Source organism: Lepidochelys kempii, chromosome 1 (genome assembly GCF_965140265.1).
Source record: "Lepidochelys kempii isolate rLepKem1 chromosome 1, rLepKem1.hap2, whole genome shotgun sequence".
NCBI lineage: Eukaryota > Metazoa > Chordata > Testudines > Cheloniidae > Lepidochelys > Lepidochelys kempii.
This window is the reverse complement of record NC_133256.1, coordinates 16,272,672-16,293,658: the sequence shown is the minus strand read 5'-3', so window position 1 is coordinate 16,293,658 and position 20,987 is coordinate 16,272,672. Positions and strand designations below refer to the sequence as shown.

The 20,987-nt window shown below is 44.1% G+C and overlaps 1 protein-coding gene across 1 annotated transcript in view; it reads left to right on the top strand.

Annotated features, from left to right (window-relative positions):
- TENM4 (teneurin transmembrane protein 4) overlaps nucleotides 1–20,987 on the top strand; it is a 523,302-nt gene that overhangs the window by 377,821 nt on the left and 124,494 nt on the right. The window contains exons 14-15 of the mRNA XM_073335791.1: nucleotides 4,592–4,777; nucleotides 18,372–18,518. Of these exons, the coding sequence (XP_073191892.1) occupies nucleotides 4,592–4,777; nucleotides 18,372–18,518 (333 nt within the window). The remainder of the gene's footprint in view (nucleotides 1–4,591; nucleotides 4,778–18,371; nucleotides 18,519–20,987) is intronic.

The window sequence follows — 20,987 nt, the reverse complement described above, 5'->3', positions numbered from 1 at the left end:
ATATCTCATTCTCTCTCTCTCTCTCTCTCTCTCTGGGTACTTAACTGGCCTTCTATTACCATAACATTTGAGCACCTAACCTTCCTCTGCAGCATGGGGCACGGGTCAGTTGCTAGTTTGAACTAGAGTAAAGGTGGATTCTCTGTAACTTGAAGTCTTTAGATCAAGGTTTGAGGGCTTTGGTAACTCAGCCAGAGGTTATGGGCCTATAACAGGAGAGGGTGGGTGAGGTTCTGTCGGTGCAATGTGAAGAAAGCTAGACTAGAATATCATGATGGTCCCTTCTGGTTTTAAAGTCTATGAGTCTCTGAACCTGTTAATGGATTTTATCCTCACAACACCTCTATGAGATAGGGAGATGCTGTTGTCCCCCTTTTACAGATCGGGAGCCTAGGTACAGATAGGGTTGCCAATTTTCTAACTGCACAAAACCAAACACCCTAGCCCCCCACTTCCCTGAGGCCCCGCCCCCTGCTCACTACATTCCCCCTCCCTCGGTGGCTCACTCTCCTCCACCTTCACTCACTTTCCCTGGGCTAGCGCAGAGGGTTGGGGTGGGGGGAGGCTCTAACTGGGGGTGTGGGCTCCAGCGTGGGGCCAGAAATGAGGGGTTCAGGGTGCAGGAAGGGGCTCCAGGCTAGGGCAGGGATTTGGGGTGCGGAAGGGGGTGAGGGCTCCGGTTCAGGGTGCGGGCTCTGGGGTGGGACTGGGGATGAGGGGTTTGGGGTGCAGGAGTGGGCTCCAGGCTAGGGGGTGGGGCAGAGGGATTCAGAATCTGGGAGGGGGTACCGGCTCTGGAATGGGGGTGCAGGCTCTGGGGTGGGGCCAGGGATGAAGGGTTTGGGGTGCAGGCGGGGGCTCCAGGCTGGGGCTGAGGCCGAGGAGTTTGGAGGGCAGGATCGTGCTACGGGTTGAGGCAGGGGGTTGGGGTACAGGAGGAGGTATGGGCTCTGGGGTGGAGGTGTGGGCTCTTTTGTGGGGCTGGGGTGAGGGGTTCAGGGTGTGGGAGGGGGCTCTGGGCTGGGACAGGGGGCTGGGGTATGGGGTATGGGGGGGTGAGAGCTCTGGCTGGGGTTGTGGGCTCTGGGGTGGGGACAGGGATGAGAGGTTTGGGGTACAGGAGGGGGGCAGGGGACTCAGGGCTGGGGCAGGGGGTTGGGGCATGGGCTTACCTCGAGTGCCTCCCAGTCAGTGGCACAGTGGGGCTAAGGTATGTTTCCTGCCTGACTTGGCTTCACACTGAGCCCCTGAAGCGGTGAGCAGATCTGGCTCCTAGTTTGGGGGGCCAGGCGGCTCTGTGCGCTGCTCTCGCCCGCAGGCACTGCTCCTCCCACCCCTAGGTTCCATTGTCTGGTGCTCGTGGTGGGGGCAGCACACGGAGCCCTGGACTTAAATGCAAAAAGTCTTGAACTTCTTCAATCTCAAGGCATTTCTTCTCCTCTGGTTACGGGGTCTTTGCCATAAAGTGTTTAGTTTTTACTCTGTTTACTTTATTTTCTCCCAGACTTATCGTCTCACAGGTCAGCCAAAGAGAGCCAACTTTTTTTCAGTGCAGGTGCTCAGCTTGACTCCTACATGAGTTAATTTGAACATCGAATGCAATCACATGATACCCCAATAGGCCTAGTTCCGTGACTGTGTAGTCTGCTGATTAGAGCAGCGGGCAGGAAATAAGGATTGCTGGGTTCTGTTCCCAGCTATCCTACTGATCTGAGGGGCATCACTTAACTGGTCTGTGCCTCGTTTTCCCAGTGTGCACTGTGGCGTGACAATACTCACAATCCCACATGAGAGTTGAGAGAATCAATTTGTTAATTCCAGAAACAAAGGGTAAAACTTTCAAAAACACAAGTGACTCAGGAACCTACAAACCTTTAAAAATCTGGGCCTTTGGCACTTTGGAGCCTGTGTTCCATTGACTCCTGAGGGCCAGATTTTAAAGATATTTAGGCACCTACAGATACAGATAGGCTCCTGGTGGGGTTTTCAAAAGCACCTAAGCACCACTAGCCACCTACCTGCATCGTTAGGCTCCTAAATACTTCTGAAAATCTGTCCCTAAGACACTTTTGAAAATGGCACTTAAGGTCATGAGTCACTTCAGTGCTTCTGAAAATGGTAGTCCAAGTACATTATTAAAAATTGAATGCTGCATGATTCAGCAGAAAGAGTTCAAGGACAGAAATGAAGGGAATTGGCTGGAGGAGAAGGGATGGATCGTGGGTTTCCAACCCTCTAGGATTGGCCTGGAGTCTCCAGGAATTAAAGATTTAATATTTAATTAAAAATTATGTCACGTGATGAAATCTTCAGGAATACATCCAACCAAAATTGGAAATCCAAGGTGGATCACTTGATAAATTGCTCTGCTCTGTTCATTTCCTCTGAAGCATCTGGCACTGGCCGCTTTCAGAAGACAGAATAGTGGGCTTGATGGACCATTGGTCTAACCCAGTATGGTTGTTCTTATATACTTATGTTCTTACAATTGCAAACACATAAATTGTAGTATGTGGCAAGCAGCTAGAAAGTTTGTAAGGCACTTTGTGAATGAGGTGTGTTCTACAAGGGCTAGGTATTATTATTTCTTACAGTAATTACTCTTTGTAAAGAGCTTTGAGTGCCTTGAAGGAAAGGGTCCATTTAATTGTAAGGTCGTAAAACCCCTGCTGACTGGCTTTATGGACACACCAAATCTCCCTCTCCAAATCAAAATGAACTCAGCAGCCCCACCAAGCATAGCAGAAGCACCTCAAAGTCTCTGTATATCTGAAGATCCCTGTCACTGGCCATATTAATTAGAAAAAGACTAAGGCAAGCTTACATAAGGGTGAATTTCAGTCAGGTGTGATGTTAATGCAGGCTGAGTAGTCCTGAATTTTTTATGTGCAGTCAGTGACCTGAAGCAAATGTTTCATCTGATACCAACCCCTTCTTCACCCACAAACTTCTAGGACTAAATCCTGCCCCTAATATACTGAGACACACAAAAGGGGAGAGACTGAAGCCATTCTGGGCTCCTTAGCCACGCTGGTGGGACATAACAGGATGGCGTGAGGAGTGGGAGGGAAATGTGCTCCGTAGAGCACCTTACTGCACCTTAACATGAGAGTGTCATGCACAGTTCCTCGTGCCTGCTAGCAGCATACATGCTTAGGGCTGTGGGGGCCTCTTAACACCCCAAGCAAGCTGATCCTTCCCCACTCAGCTGTGGCCTGCTAGCTGGTGCATTCACCACTGCCCTGCCTGTCGAGTACTTGGCTAGAATTCTGCCCAGCTCTGTACAGGCGCACTGAAAGGAAAAATGTTCCTGTCCCCTCTCCCTATGCCCTCCTTCCTCTCCTCCCCCCCCCCCCCCCGTGAGGGTTATAGCAGAGAGAGTCGTGTCCCTAGAAACGGACGGCAGCTAAGGGGGATTAAATACTGAACTGCTGGGCAGATTCGGCCCCGTTCATATGTGCTGTGCGGAACTGCCAGGGAGTAGAGGGAGTCATTAGTCTGAGAAGAAGTCAAGGTGTTTGAACTCACATGTGGCTTGAAAGGGAGAGAGTGTCGTTAGGTTTGTGTTACACAGATCGAAGGGAAGAAGTCAGCTGACCAGTCTGGAGTCCAGTGAAGCAGCAATGGAGGCATGTCATTTCATTTGCTGCGTAACGCCACTTTGGGGTTTGTTTTCCTGTGAGCCAGTGTCCAATGATAACAGCAGAAATAGGCACTTACCATCTGTGTCATGGATATCTGGTCCCCTCCAGCCGTTTTTCTCCAGACCAATAATAAAATAAGATGTAGATGAAAGGGCCAGGTTTTAGGATTTTAGGGCCAGATTTTCAGCGATGCCAAGCACCCCACAGTCTCACCAGAGATCTGTGGGCACCTAGCACATCTACAGATAAGGCCTGCAGGGTCTGATCCTGCCAGGAGACGAGTGCCAAGGTATTGAGCATCCTCAGCTTCCAGTGACATCAGGGAGAGTTGAGGACACATAGCAGCCCTGCAAGCATCAGACCATAAATCTCATCAGGTAAGAGTATAGGCCCCTCAGTGCCCGGAAGAGGATTTTTAATGAGGGAGCGGTAAAACAGAGTCCTGGCTTCACCCACAGAGAAAACCTAATAAAAATGTTCTTTATTAACGTTAACCAAAACTAAAAGAGGTGATTTAATGAATCTCAGCTCCTGCATCATGGGATAACAAGCTGCAAATAAACTTTGCCAGCACTTAACTTTATCATTGGTGATTTATCAGTGCATTGTTTTCACACTTAACCAGTTTTTAATTAAATTTGACTTTTGTTCCGTTTGTTGGAAGAGCCTTTCCCTTTGGATGTGGTCAGCACAAAAGCTTGAGGAGTGTGATAGAATTTGAAAGCAAAGAGGAGGATCAATCGCAGCAGACCTCTGCAATCCATGTCCGTCTCTTTTTTCTAATCTATTTATTAGATTCTTATTGTCAGAAAGGATTAGTGTTATGAGCGGCAGGAATTCCTTTCATTCCCCGTAAGGCGAGGTAGTGAAGTGTGGCTGCTTTGTTAACAATAACATTCTGGATTTCTCCCCCGACCCCACCCTCTCTCTTTTTTCCTCTCCCACAGAGATTTGTGCAGCGGATTGCGGAGGGCACGGCATCTGTGTCGGAGGCACCTGCCGCTGCGAGGAGGGATGGATGGGCGCAGCCTGTGATCAGCGGGCGTGTCACCCACGCTGCAATGAGCATGGGACATGTCGGGATGGCAAGTGTGAATGCAGCCCGGGCTGGAATGGAGAGCACTGCACTATTGGTAGGGGGAAAATAATTTTAAAAGAATAATTGAGGAACAGGGAGAGGATGGGGGAGAAAAGAAGCATGCTTAATTGAATCTATGTGATTTAGTGTAGCATGAGCACCTTTGTTCTTGGATTTCAAGTTCTGACATCATACATTTTCATCTGGGAACAAGACAAAATGTCCTTTCATTTGGTGATGACCCGGTTAGATATATATATTTTACTATCAGAAGTGAAATATACATATATAGTGTTTGATCTGTCAGACACAAGCTGTCAAACCTTACCTAGATGCTTCAAAAATTGACTCTTGTAAAAGGTCTTTTCGTTGACCTCCAAGACTCCTCTGTACTGTGATATCAGCTTATTCAGAAACATGCAGCCTATTTTAAGTTTCTTTTACCCTGACTCACGCCATTATTTGCACAGTGACACGGAGAATTATATTCAGAAAATTTCTCGCTGATTTTCAAAGCTGTCTTGCTAATTCTCTCTCTGCCTTGCTGTCTCTCTAGGCATCTCCCTTTTCTTTCTCACCATCTTCGTACATCTAATGCACCTGGCAGTTACCTTAAGCGCTGAACTTGTGGTGCACAGATCACTATTATTTATAACGTACCATCAATCTGCTTAACATTATAGAGAGTGGCACTGTCCCTGCCTTAAGACATCTGTATGCTCATTAATAACATGGTTCAGATTTACGCTGCCTCTTCATCTGAGTTAAGTTTACTCCCTGCTGCACCTTGCCTTTTCTTCTGAGTATCACAACTTTGCCCATTTGATCCCAGTTCAGTGGAGTTGCCTACACAACCTGTCCAAGTCACACAACTGCTAACATTAGTAGTATCCAGCCTACACTTAGATTCACTAATGGGTCTCAGTGACACCAGAGTGGATCTGGCGTAGCTCAGCTGATGCCCAAGGAGTCACTCCAGATTTACACTAGTGTCACCAAGTGCAGAATTTGGCCCTCTGTTTTTTATCAGTTATTCTTACATTCATTTGTCAACATAGCTAAGCATCCAAGTTATCAGCCTGGGCACCATTCACACATGCAAAGATAGTTAATAACTGAAGCATAATCACAAATACTTTAATTCCAGCAATAGGATAATGCAACAAACCATGTTTGTGGCTCAGTTCTGGCTAATGTCCCTCTACCACATTATGGTTTTCACAGACATTCCTAAAGAATAATGTCTGGCACTCAAAAACTCCCCACGACTCATTAGAAATTACATTCTGTTTTCTCTTCCACATGCCTAACAGCTTTCAGCTCTTCCCATTAACAGTGGGTGAAAATCCCTCTCACAAATGACTTTAAACTGAAAGGAAAGCAACCATGTGTTAATTGGGGAACTGTGGTTACGTAATATTGTTTCATAGTTCTATTTACAACACTGTGTTCACCAAACTGTAGACTTTGAGGTGATGGATAGCAAAAAAAATTCATCATTATCCTTGGGGAAAATACTTACATTTAGGGAAATGTCCTAAATCCAGAGGACAATTTAATTTGGGCTGTATTCATACACAAGAGTACCCAGTTCATACAGGTTTCAGAGGAACAGCCGTGTTAGTCTGTATTCGCAAAAAGAAAAGGAGTACTTGTGGCACCTTAGAGACTAACCAATTTATTTGAGCATGAGCTTTCGTGAGCTACAGCTCACTTTCCTCATGCTCAAATAAATTGGTTAGTCTCTAAGGTGCCACAAGTACTCCTTTTCTTTTTGCCAGTTCATACAGTGGATCTTATTCTATTAATGCTGATGCAAAAACAAAATATAAATTTCTTCGTAGTAATACAAAGAAAGTGTGTGATATTTCAGGCTGCAGCTGACAGACCAAGATTGCTTTCAAACAGGTTTTACCTTTCACACTAATTAAAGTGACCGTATTGTTTGCAGCACTCCTCATTCTTGGAATAGGGAGTCTACATTATCATGGCAAAGGCAAACACTGCAATGCAGCAAGCATCGAGATTTTAATGGCACCCACTGTACTTTCATACAGTACTACATTCCCATTGCAGTGCTGTCTGGGCTTTAGGAACCATCCCTTATTTTGAGTGCAGATGTAATTCAGTTTCCTTTCCCCTCCGCCTTCCCCCCAGACACTGTGGTTTAACAACAAATTTGTACATAGACTCATGCCTCTGAAGCTGTAAACCATATTTCCTACAGAATATTCATTGGTAATTGTATAGAATGTAAAGGAGATTTGACAAAGTCATAAATATCCAAGGAAACTGAATGGCGTGTGAAGGAGTAATAAGCTAGTAATATTGGCACAGATGAAAGGACATTGACTTGGAATTACATTAAGTGTGTGGTAAGCATTCCCGTTGTCCTTGTGTAATTTCCCTGCATGGCAACTTGTTCTGTTGACAGTAATCCCTTATATGTCTATGTCGTTGCCCAGCCTGCGTTAGCAATGAGAAGCATAAAACCCCATTGCTGAAGTAATTCTTTAATAATATTGCCATGTGTGCAGGTAACAGTGGTAGAAATGGATGATACAAGTAAAGGAAGTTTCTCCTTCCATTTCCTGTTGAGCACATATGAGAGTAAGAACTCCTTTTATTTTCTCATTTACTGGGAAGGAATAAGTAGGAAGCACTTTCTCATGCTACCAGGGAACTGTGATCTCAGTGGATTAATTTTGTTTGCTCATACAAAGAGTTACATTACCAAGTATAGTAGCTTGATTGCTCACGTTCTGAGATTTCATTAGCGTAACCTCAGTTAATTCCCAACCAGGAAATTGATGCAGAAGCTTGTGTTCATCATCCTAATTCAGCAACTTTCCTTCATTGAGGCAAGAGGGTGGAACATAAAGTTGATTATTTAACTGCAGGAATCTTTAAATCCTGCAGAATTGCTTAATTTATGTACTCTGAATTCTTAAAACAAGAACTAAGGAACGTACACAATGCAGCCCCAGTGCTTTTGCATAAACAATCACACGCACTCTGAACAGTCTGGGCTGTAATCAGTGCCTCTCAGTTTCTACTTGACCAGCTGGAATCCAAACAAGACACATTAAGCCAGGATTCTCTTCTCTTTGGGGTAAAAGTTCTAAGCTACTATCAGACCAGAACTATAGGTTTTCAGATGTCTGAGCATGCTAGAGTATTTGGCCCTATCTCCAGTAGAAACTGAGCTGTGTATGACAACCAGTCTCACAACTGAACACAGTTTGGTGTTTTCCGTGGAGAGGATCAAACCATGGTCAGCACCCACTGCACAAGTGTGTTTGATGCCTCATTCCAACACGCTTTCTGCATCAGCTTTAAACACAGGCTGGCCCCAGATGAGGCGGGGAATTGTAATTGGTATTGGATGCCAAACATGGGGCAGCTTCAAGGGCTGACACAGCCTTTGTCAGTATCACTATGGCATAAACTCATGTTATCTCCACTTGCTAAGCACATAAGGGCTGCATTCTGCCCTCTCACTTACGTTTATGTTAGACCATTTTAACTCCAGTGACTTCATTGAAGCTGTACCTGATTTACTCGGGTGAGAGGTAGAACAGGAGCAGGCCACATAGTATATTAGAGCACCCATTGCTCCAAAACCCTTTTATTTCCTAAGCTCATTCTGCATGCCCGTTGTACAGATTTCCTTTGCACCTTTCCAAAGGAATGCCCACAAGTGATCCAATGACACAACATGTACATGGGAACAATAGGAGTACAGGGAGAAATATTTATATGTGAATCTACTAGTGTGGCATAAGTTTGGGGCCACATACAAGATATACTCATATGAGGCTGCATTGTTCTTCAAACCATCTAAGTTAAAAGGTAACATCTGCAAATAATTGATATAGCTGGCCTGGCAACTCCCTCAATTTTTTTCCTCTGTAAACATTTTCACATCTGTAAATTTCAGCTGTGAAGCAAAACTTTGGCCGAGGTTTTGTATGTTGGGCTGCTCTGAATTTTTAAACCAGAATCGCCCATTCCTGGACTTCTGCAGCCATCCGGGCTTGTAGCAAAGCTGTGCTGCATGTATTCAGTCCTTCTATGTGGGAGTGATTTGTGAACGACAGTCCATTGGTGTCTAACTCTGGGAATTAAGGCCCTCTTAGCTCAGTACAAAAGTGGGCTTGTGCTTCAACTAACCCATTAGACTCACAGGACTCTAGATTCAAAGGGTGGGGGAAAGAAATTCTGCTAAAGGTTTGTGACCCTCTGCTTGGGTGGTCTCCATGAACCGATCTGAAATGAGAAACTCCCCCTTAGGGTGCAAGGACTCCTCTGAGAGCAAGATCACAGGGAGCTTAGGAATAGTGCTGGAACTGGAAAAATAACATGAAACAGCTCTTACTTAACAACAGTTGTGGGAGCAAAGTGTTTGAGAGAGGGAGCAAAAGAGAGAAAAGCAGAAAATTCCCTCAAGCATCTTTTTTAACAGAGATCAAATGATGTTAAGAGAAGTAGTGTGGTCTGCTGGCTAGAGCAGAGAGCTGCAAGGCATGACTTCTGGGTTCTATTTTTGCCTCTGCCACTGACTTCTTCTGTGACCTTGGGCAGACCGATTAGGTAGCCATTTTCAAAGGCACTCGACTTCTTTTGACTTACAGTGAGAACTGGGCACACGACTGTCCTGTGTGCCTCCACAACGTCTCTGTACTTCACTTTATCTTTCCTTACAATGGGTGTATTAATATTTACCTTCCTTGCAGAGCTGTTGTGAGGTTAGTTTAATTTTCGAAAGCAATTTGAGATCTTGGACTGTATAAATGCAATATGTTACCATTAAGGAGATCCAAAAGTAAAAGACTTTCCAATTCCAATAGTTCCACAGGGGAACAAGACATCTTTGTTAAGAAAATGTGATACTGTTAGGCAAGGTGGAAGAATTTTAGAAAGATGCTGTTTATCCTATCGCAGAGGTGGGTTGTTCCAAGCGATCAGAACCTTACAATGTTCTGCCATTTATTTTTACCTTCCTGTTTCTCTTGCTCAGCTTATTGAATCCCTGCAACCAGACTAAATGGATGATTGAACACAGCCTTCCTCAGTTCTTTGATTGAGAATAGTTTTGTTCCACCTTTTCTTTCTCCTCTCCACACAATAAAAGTTTTTTTCTTTTAATATCATAGCAAACTTTCCTGTGCCTTTCTTTGCACCTGCACAATCTCATAATAAGCTGTACTGCACTTATTCAATCCTACCTTAAATGTCCTGTCTTTTATCTCCCAAGCTCACTATCTGGATAAGGTAGTGAAAGGTATGGTCTTCCTTCCTCTTTTTTCCTGTTGTCTTTGTGTTTTTTTTAAAAAATGCACCGTGAACATGCTGTCTTGAGGTTGCATCTTTTACTCATTGTCACAAATCTTTTGTTAATACCTGGAAGGGTGAACGTTTCGGTCATTTCGGTAGGAAATGTGTCTGGAGCGTCATCCTTTGTAGATGCTGTGATCTCGTGTTAACATTATATCAGTGTTCCCTTCCTCTCTCCCTCCCCTCCACAACATCTCTCATCCCCCACCCCACCCAGCCAGGTAATCAATCAGGAGGAAAAAAAACATGTCTGTCAATACAGCAGGTGCCCTACGCAGCGTTTGTTTTATTAAATGTATATGATCCATATGGTAACAAGCAGGTGAGTGTGTTTTCTGTATGAAGTTTCTAGATTTTGATCGCTAGGTGAGAAATGTTCCCGGGGGTGCTTAAGGGGAGATATTTTTCTTTATATGAAAATGCTATGGTCTTTGGGCCAAGTCCTCCAGTTGTGTAAATCAGTAAAATTCCATTGAAGTTCATGGAATTGTATTGATTTATCCTAACTGAATATCTGGCCCTACATGCCTGTTTGTATTGGTAAAACAAGTCTGGAGCCTGATTCTGATCTCATCTTGGTGTCAATCAGAAGGAAACGGAGTTACGCTGTCAGGAAACCAGTGCAATTGTTTTTCACATCAAATTCAAAACACTTAGTTGTTCCTATCTCAGAGCCACAATTCATTATCTGATTTAATTTATGAAATTGTAGCTGTAGTGGCCAAATTGACTTTTAATTAGAAATATTGACTGCAGTCCCAAAATGTGCAGTAACTATATAAGATGCCGAAACAATGAACATTTCCCAGATAAGTATAACAAACGGACAATAAATGTGATTGTGTTGGACACAAATGTCCTTCTAGGTGGCTGCTGATACCACACAGAACAGTCAGTTTCCCATTTAAAAAAAAAAACAGCTCAAGGAAAGCTTTTTCTACCACTAAATTTAGACTTCAAAATCCTTTATGGTTGTGAGCAATCAGAAATGGTAACCAACCATTAGAGGTTCATGGAGAAAGACAAACATGCCAAAATATTGGTCCAGTGAATGGTTAAAAGGAAGGGTTTGTCTGTAGGCTTTCACTGTGTGACAAAAAACATGGTGGTCCTGACAGCTGCACTTCTCCAGGTGAATTTATGATCTGGCATCTGTTTCCTGCTTCATTTGTTATTAAAGTGCATGTTCAAGTAGAACCACAAATAGGGAAAGTCTCTGAGTGGCCAGCCCTGTCTTAATGATAAGGAAATGTCAATGGTTTCAACAACTAATTAGTCCTTTCGTGAGAGAGCAGCACCGATGAGCAGTGTCTTTTCTTGAATCTATGGCTTTAGATTGACTATCTGTTCAGTGGCAGTTAATTTTCTCTAATTGCACAGGGTCAATGAAACACTCTTGACTTGCTTTAAACTAAAAAAAAAAAGGGGGGGGTCTTTATTAGATTAAGGAACATGGCTCTTTGTCTTTCTTTATGGAGTAACAGTGTTGGCATTCTTAAAAGAATATATAGGTCAGCACCAGGCGGTGTGATCAGAACTTCTTGCTAATGTTGTACATGTCAGTGCTTTGCATTACAAAAACTCTCCGGATTTCTTCCTTTCATCTCCATTTGCACTGGAGAAGATTGGATCAAAGGGTAACAGATAAGCACCAAGGGGAAACAGAAGATGAAAAATCATCTTGCAGAGCCTCTCTCCTTGAGATTCAGGGACCAGAGGTAATGAGTAGCCCTGCACACTGTCCCATTTTTTAAAATGTCTTCTACAAATATACCCTCTTGCTCTGGACAGCCTTTTGACTGATTCTAATTGCCAGGAATAAAGTCTCATTGTACTTACTGAATTTTGCAGTGGGTAATGGGTTAAGCAACATATTATGAATAAACCATTCACTTGCCATTTACATTGCATTCCCTCCTTTAGAAGGATTAGCAATAGCTGAATCTTTCAACGTACATGATTTTTACTTGGCTAAATGCTCGGTGTGCAATTTTCAGAATTACATTTCTCATGCCATTTTGGCTTTCTTAATTATTAACATATTTCTGGTTGAAATCCCTCCCCAGCAGTCCTGGCTTTTTGAGGTTGAGTAGGATTGACTGCTGGCTTTCCTACTGTTTTAATGTAAACCAGTGAGTCAGTCAAGGCTCTAGAATAGGCCTCTTCTTGTTTCAAAGGGGGAGAGCAAATTTCAGGAGCGAACTTCAACGTGGGTAAAACCAAGAAGTTCTTCACTAACAAAGGGCTGTACTGAAATCAGTTCATCTTATCACTGGCATTGGGCCCTCCAGACTAAAGTCGCTTTTTCAAAACTTATAGTGGTCTTCCTTAAAAATTCATTCTGTTTGGAAGTTTCTCCTTGTTTGAGAGAGTTTCCCTATATCCTAAATGCCACTGGAACAGATAATATAACTCAGGATAATTCATACCTGGTTAGTGGTGAATAACTCTCATCTGAAAAGTTAATCACCTAAATCTGTAATAAGGCCCCTAAATAAATGGTCTGATATTAAAAGGTGCTGCGCATCCACATCTCCCTTTGAAGTCAGTGAATTTTGTTGAGGGTTCAGGTCTTCTGAAAATCATTTCACTTATTTTGGTGCATAACTCTATGCACCCAAGTTTGATGAGTGCTGAATTCACAGCTCCTGGTGCAGTCACTTGCCAAATCCTACTTGCCCAATTAGTATGGGTGTATTTACATGAGTGAGACAAGCAAGATTAAGCCTTAATATACTAGGAACCATCTGATTTTGGGCTCCTTCATCCCTCTCTTAGGAGCATTACTCTGCTGGCCCATTGGTTGAGTGGTTTTAAAACATTTTACTGTGTTCCCATTGTATGGAAAGATCTGTTAATGCCTTGCTTTCCCTTGGAGCACACAGAACTTTTCTAGATAACTTTAAAGTTATTGTTCTTGTTTGCAACTACTGGTTGCATTCCTCGGAGTTGCATCCAGCTGTGGCCACCTGGATTCAGAACTCCACTAGGTCTGGTGAGACACATCAGGAGGTGCATCAGTGCCTTTTTTCATAGCCTGATAGAGGAAAGACAAAGAAGAGAATAAATTAATTCTCCTAGCGCTACTTGAAGATCAAACCTGAGTAAGTCTTATCCCTTAAGCCAAATTTTATATGGCAATGAGGCTTAACTTGAAGGAAGTACCAACTACACTTAGTTTATAATTGAGTCTAATTAGGGGGCCTTAATTTTTCAGATCATTAACAGGGTGTTATTCTGGCTACCAATCGTAAAATGGCAGGGTAATCTCTTGCTAGTTCTGGTGAACGTCCCTGTGATAGTATGACATTCATTTTTGTCTAGTTGAAACAAGTCCCTTTTTTCCCAATGTACTCATGGTCGAAGCTGCTTTTTGCATCGTATGCTTGAAGTCCCCATGGATGGGCAAAGCTGCCTCCCCTTTTCTCTTAAGACCAGTTTTTATAGCAACATCCGCAAGTGTTTCAATTAGAAACCCACATAGGACCCAGTCTTGCACTACCTACTCAGGTAAAGCTCCCATTGACTCTGTGAGATCTCCACAGATTTAGGGACAGCAGAAATAGGTCCTTAAAAGTTTTTTTTTTTCTAAAACCCCATTCAGATTTTAAATTCCCTCTCCCGTCCAAATTTCAGTTAATAAAAACTAGCAGGCAAAAGCACCAACCATCAAAAACCACAGAGCTTGCAAAACACGGTGGCCTGGATCTGAGGGGAATGTACAGAGCATGTATATTCCAGCCCTGCTGATAGTCAGAAGTGCTTCTCAAACACCGGATTATCTTGTGGCTTTAGTACATAGGTTTTATGGAAAGGTACATAATACTGTATGTACTCATATCCATGGCATGGTGACTGTAGCCATGTCATACACTACAGAGACACGTAATAAATAGGATGTATCATGCACTTTGCCTGCCCTCTGCCCACCAATCTGTCTCCTCTAGGTGCTAGTCCAACATTCCAGACTTCTGAGTCCCAGCAAGCAGCCCCAGTTGAGATTTTTTTAAGCCAACCTGACAGACAAATGTTTCTTTCTTTACCCCTAAATTTCCTCTCCCAGCCAGTGTCCCAGGATGGAGAGGATTGAGTCCTCCACCCCCATTTCAGTATGTTAAAACATCACAACCTTAGTGTCTGAAATCTTACAGCTTGGCAGGGGCTAGGAAGAGGAGCTTTATCCCACTGGGAAATGGAGATTCACAGCTTCCCAATGGAACATACAGCACTGGCTCCTGGCCCTGGAAGGGCCCAAGATACTATACGTTAGAACCGTGCTACTCAAAGTGGTGGCACCGGTTCGCGAGCCATCGGCTCCCAGTCTGCGCGCACATTGGGGGAAAAAAATGCCTGTCCCCCACATCAGATAGCTTGAGAAGCACTAAGTTAGAGTACTGACATTGTGTATATCATACACACACACTTTACTGGGGCGAGTTTTTCTATCCATCTTCTTTCCAAGCCACTTGTCATAGTTTCCTTGGATTCAACTGGACAAGGTTCAGTGGGAGTCATGAAAATCCATTCAGGTTGAGGTAAAATAGGTTTTATATATATAAACATATTGGAAATTTCATCCAAAAGATGGTTAAAAGAATGTTAAGGTTGCAAAGTCAAGCTCCCAAAAGTGAGGAAATGACAGAATTAAGGTTTAATTACATGATCACATATTTTTTCTTCAGGACCCCTGCCTCGTTCCGTGCACAGGACAGACTGTGCTCGCTGAATGAGCAGTTAATACATCCTATTTAAAGAGGATGGCTCTAGACTGTTCTCAATGGTAGCAGATGACAGAACGAGGAGTAATGGTCCTGCACTTAGGATGGAAGAATCCAATGCACTGCTACAGACTAGGGACCGAATGGCTAGGCAGCAGTTCTGCGGAAAAGGACCTAGGGGTGACAGTGGGCGAGAAGCTGGATATGAGTCAGCAGTGTGCCCTTGTTGCCAAGAAGGCCAATGGCATTTTGGGATGTATAAGTAGGGGCATAGCGAGCAGATCGAGGGACGTGATCGTTCCCCTCTATTCGACATTGGTGAGGCCTCATCTGGAGTACTGTGTCCAGTTTTGGGCCCCACACTACAAGAAGGATGTGGATAAATTGTAGAGGGTCCAGCGAAGGGCAACAAAAATGATTAGGGGTCTAGAACACATGACTTATGAGGAGAGGCTGAGGGAGCTGGGATTGTTTAGCCTGCAGAAGAGAAGAATGAGGGGGGATTTGATAGCTGCTTTCAACTACCTGAAAGGGGGTTCCAAAGAGGATGGCTCTAGACTGTTCTCAATGGTAGCAGATGACAGAACGAGGAGTAATGGTCTCAAGTTGCAGTGGGGGAGGTTTAGATTGGATATTAGGAAAAACTTTTTCACTAAGAGGGTGGTGAAACACTGGAATGCGTTAGCTAGGGAGGTGGTAGAATCTCCTTCCTTAGAGGTTTTTAAGGTCAGGCTTGACAAAGCCCTGGCTGGGATGATTTAACTGGGAATTGGTCCTGCTTCGAGCAGGGGGTTGGACTAGATGACCTTCAGGGGTCCCTTCCAACCCTGATATTCTATGATTCTATGATTCTATGATTCTAAGTCAGCCATAAAAATGTTGGCATACTGTGGGGCAATGCGGGTACCCATAGCAGTGCCGCTGATCTGAAGGTATACATTGTCCCCAAATGTAAAATAGTTATGAGTAAGGACAAAGTCACAAAGTTCAGCCACCAGGTTAGCCGTGACATTATCGGGGATAGTGTTCTTGACGGCTTGTAGTCCATCTTTGTGTGGAATGTTGGTGTAGAGGGCTTCTACATCCATAGTGGCCAGGATGGTGTTATTAGGAAGATCACTGAGGGATTGTAGTTTCCTCAGGAAGTCAGTGGTGTCTCGAAGGTAGCTGGGAGTGCTGGTAGCGTAGGGCGTGAGGAGGGAGTCTACATAGCCAGACAATCCTGCTGTCAGGGTGCCAATGCCTGAGATTTCCAGGTTTATGGAGCTTGGGTAGTAGATAGAATATCCCAGGTCAGGGTTCCAGGTGTGTGTCTGTGCGGATTTGATCTTGTGCTTTTTCAGGAAGTTTCTTGAGCAAATGCTGTAGTTTCTTTTGGTAACTCTCAGTGGGATCAGAGGGTAATGGCTTGTAGAAAGTGGTGTTGGAGAGCTGCCGAGCAGCCTCTTGTTCATATTCCGACCTATTCATGATGACAACAGCACCTCCTTTGTCAGCCTTTTTGATTATGATGTCAGAGTTGTTTCTGAGGCTGTGGATGGCATTGTGTTCCGCACGGCTGAGGTTATGGGGCAAGGGATGCTGCTTTTCCACAATTTCAGCCCATGCATGTCGGCGGAAGCACTCTGTGTAGAAGTCCAGTCTGCTGTTTCGACCTTCAGGAGGAGTCCACCTAGAATTCTTCTTTTTGTAGTGTTGGTAGGGAGGTCTCTGTGGATTAGTATGTTGTTCAGAGGTATGTTGGAAATATTCCTTGAGTCGGAGATGTCGAAAATAGGATTCTAGGTCACCACAGAACTGTATCATGTTCGTGGGGGTGGAGGGGCAGAAGGAGAGGCCCCGAGATGGGACAGCTGCTTCTGCTGGGCTGAGAGTATAGTTGGATAGGTGAACAATATTGCTGGGTGGGTTGAGGGAACCATTGCTGTGGACCCTTGTGGCATGTAGTAGTTTAGAAATTTTAGTGTCCTTTTTCTTTTGTAGAGAAGCAAAGTGTGTGTTATAAATGGCTTGTCTAGTTTTAGTAAAGTCCAGCCATGAGGAAGTTTGTGTGGAAGGCTGGTTTTTTATGAGAGTATCCATTTTTGAGAGCTCATTCTTAATCTTTCCCTGTTTGCTGTAGAGGATGTTGATCAGGTGATTCCGCAGTTTCTTTGAGAGCGTGTGGCACAAGCTGTCAGCATAGTCTGTGTGGTATGTAGATTGTAATGGATTTTTTACCTTCAGTCTTTTTGGTACGATGTCCATCTGTTTGCATTTGGAAAGGAAGATGATGTCTGTCTGTATCTGTACAAGTTTTTTCATGCAGTAGATAGATTTCCACTCCATATTTACATGGACAAATGACATATTTTGCTGCTAATCTTGTCCTTGGAAATTGCTGAACCTTTTTAGCTGAAACTTTAAAAAAAAATCAGTCTGAGACAGACATTGAGCACAGACATTGAGCATGGAAAATTTCAGCTCAAATGTCTAAAGTTTGGTAAAGTTACAAGCTGCTGAAGACAGGGCTACATAATGGGACATGTCAAGCAGCCTTGACTGTAGGCAGAGCTGCCAGTTCTGGCTATAATAACATACACACATACACACACACATGCTTTAGAGGTGTGACATACTGTGTGTGTGTGTGTGTGTAAATGTAAAAAGGTCATTTTTAAAGAGGTTTTCCTGGCTCCCTCTGATGCTTGTTCAGGTGGACCCATGCAAAGTTGGACCCATTCACTGCCTTTGAAAGCAGATGGATAGAAAAAATAGTGTCAGTAAAAGTGTTTAAATCTCTATTAAACAGATATTACAAACTGAAATGGTGCTTCTGGAACCTGTGCAGAGTACATGAGGGTGTGGTGTGGTAGGAATGCTCTACCAGCACTTGTATGGGATGACTTACATAACTCACTCATGGCCCTGCCTCTTGGGAACAATGCAGTCATCCCAAAGTCATGTCGATAAACTCTTCATAGTAAATCTCACCATCGTGTAGTCTCTCTTCACAGACAGATATGTACATATATATATATATATATATGTAGAAGCAGAGTGGCCCATTGGAGAGGACACTAAAGTGAGGCTCAGGAGACCTAGGTTCTTTCCTTGCTCTGCTGTACCTTCCAGAGCCCACTGCCTCCCAGGCGGTGCTGAGAACTCTAACCTGCCATGGATTTGGGTTACTCCAAGTCCTGCTCTTGCAAAGCAACCCAAAGTGTAGGGTGGATTGCTGCATGCGCTGCTAAAGAATCAGGAAAGCAGACTGCATCCCCACCCCAGAAATCCATCTTTGCAGTAGAGGTGGGGTGCCTATAATATCTATGAATCTAATGTTTATGAATCTATGAGCCGTGAGTTGTAGTCACCAAAGCTGGAAGTACTTGTACAATGAATGTAATGCCCTTCTCTTATTCTACTGTCCCCATTGATTTTGGATGGCAAAAGAGGCAGGAAACCTTATCAATGGGAAAGAAGAGATAAGTAGAAGGCAAAGGAAAAAAGCTGTTTTAAGAGGTTCCCCAGCCCCGTTTCCCAGTCGTCTTTCTATGTCCCTAGTCCTCCTAACAACTTCCAGTGCATTAGAATGTGTGACTGTTTGCCTTGCAGAGGGGTGCCCTGGACTGTGTCATGGCAATGGCAGATGCACTCTGGACATGAATGGCTGGCACTGTGTCTGCCAGCTGGGCTGGAGAGGAGCGGGCTGTGATACTTCCATGGAGACAGCATGCGGCGATGGAAAAGACAACGATGGAGGTAGGACGAGAGTGTATGTGATTTATCAGGCTTCACGGAGCCTTACACTGCTTCTCTTAGCAAGGCCCAGAGCCAGCTGGGAGGACTCTAGGGTGCAAAAGATCCTTGTTCTTGTCAGCTGATGGAGAATGGATAGTGAACTTTGCCAGACTAATTCTGCCATATTTTATATGAATTTAAATTGAATGAATTGGGTGCAAGGGTCTGAGGTTTGTTTATTCTCAGAATAGGCACAGCACAGTCAGTGGCAGTGCAGGCTTCCCTCCACCCCATCTCCACCTTTGTGCCTGAGCCATGACACAGAGCGGTGAGTTTCCCCGTCTGTTTGAAACATGGCCTCTCTCCTGAGACTGCCACCAAGGGTTCTTACTCACCTGGGATGGATGTGAAGAACCAACCTAGAGGCTTAACTAGCTGATCCACATGCCCCCCAAGCCACCCAGTCCCTCTCAGTCCACGTTTTATTGATTCCAGTTCCATACATAATGAGTCAGGCATGAGAATAATAGCTCAGCGTAATGCAAAGTTAATGTTCAGAGTTATCTCATTACAAAGGAAACTCTGGAACAGTGTGAAGGTTTGAATTAGAGGGCTGGAGATGAGATATTAAATTTGAGGCATAAGGGAGACTGCATAATTTGTTTTGTTGTCACTCAGCAAAAAGCTCTGTTAACCACAGTCCGGGCCAGGACCCAGACTGTGAAATGCAGACTGCGTTTTGCACGTGTCTTGTTTTATCGTATTAACAAGAACAGTACAGCTTTTTTTTTTAAAAAGGCCAACCCTGTGATTATCGACTTCACAGGGACCGGGCTTCTGATCGAATATTTAAAATGCCTTTGTACATCTGGCATGGTAAATGGACCAAATTGTCCCCTTAGAAAGATGGGGGGGAGGGGAGACACAGAGCCCCATACAAAGAGTACAAGCTGTAGAACAAAGGCCGCTTATTCCCTCAGATGAAACCAAATACTACTGTATTAGTTCTTTCTATTTACAGCTGACACAAGGCACCAATAAAGTTAGCCACACCATATGTGTAAAAATATGGTAAATATATCCAAGCATAATCCTAGCTTCTGTGGAAAAAAATTGTCGTTTCTTGGAGAGAGGGCCAAAAAATCTCGGAGGTAATCCAGGCCAGAGCAAATGGAGCCCATAAACATAACATCAAAAAGAGCGTGATCAGACTCTGGCTCTGTGGGAATGTAGTCTGAGATTCCATGGTCTGAGGTGTTCACTTCTTATGTGGTGACTCATTGGGTTATTCATTTCAAAGGAACTGTTGATTACCTTGTCAGCCAACAAGGCAACAGATGTAGCCTGGAGAAGCAAAAGGTGAGTGCTGTGTTTATCCTGTGATAAGTGCCGTCCCTTATCTGCAAAAAGAAAAGGAGGACTTGTGGCACCTTAGAGACTGACCAATTTATTTGAGCATGAGCTTTCGTGAGCTACAGCTCACTTCATCGGATGGGACAGCTGGAGATCACTAGCTTGAAGATACCTCCTGTATACCAAGAGCCCGAGGGAGGGTGGCATAGGCACTACGACATTGGCTCCATGCAGGGGGATCCTCGGGGCTAAATCTGCCAGCTTTCCTGCTGCATTGTTGGGATGGTGCAAAGTAGCCAGAGTGATAGATCTCACCTGTGGTCTTTAAACCTGTTACTTGAAAAATCAGTTTCTACTCTGTACAGCAAGATAACTGGGAAAAGGTGTTCAGTCCCTCACACTAAAGGCTTGTTGCTCTGCAGGCCCTATTAGCAGCAGTGAGACCTACACCACCCCTGCGAGATCTCCCAGGGGAATTGTGTCTCAGGCAGTCACACTGACCCCCAAAAGCACTGAGGGAGCATGGGCCACACTGGCCCCTGCTTCACCCTTTCAGGGAGCACAATGTGCTGGCATGGGGTGCCAGAGCCCTGTCTCCTACAGGAAGGATAGCATTAGTGCTCATAAATGATCTGGAAAAAGGGGTAAAACAGTAAGATGGCAAAATTTGCAGACTGTAAAAAACTACTTGAGATAGTTAAGTCTAAAGCACAAAGCAAACTGCGAAGAGTTACAAAGGGAGCTCACAAAATTCAGTGACTGGGAAACAAAATGGCAGATGAATTCAGTGTTAATAAATGCAAAGTAATGCACATTGGAAAACATAATCCCAACTATACATATAAAATGATGGGGTCTAAATTAGCTGTTATCTCTCAAGAAAGAGATTCTGGAGTCATTGGTGGATAGTTCTCTGAAAACATCCACTCAACGTGCAGCGGCAGTCAAAAAGCGAACAGAATGTTAGGAACCATTAGGACAGGGATGGATAAGACAGACAATATCATAATGCCACTATATGAATCCATGGTACACTCACACCCTGAATACTGCATGCAGATCTGGTTGCCCCATCTCAAAAAAGATATATTAGAATTGGAAAGGGTACAAAGAAGGACAACAAAAATTATTAGGAGT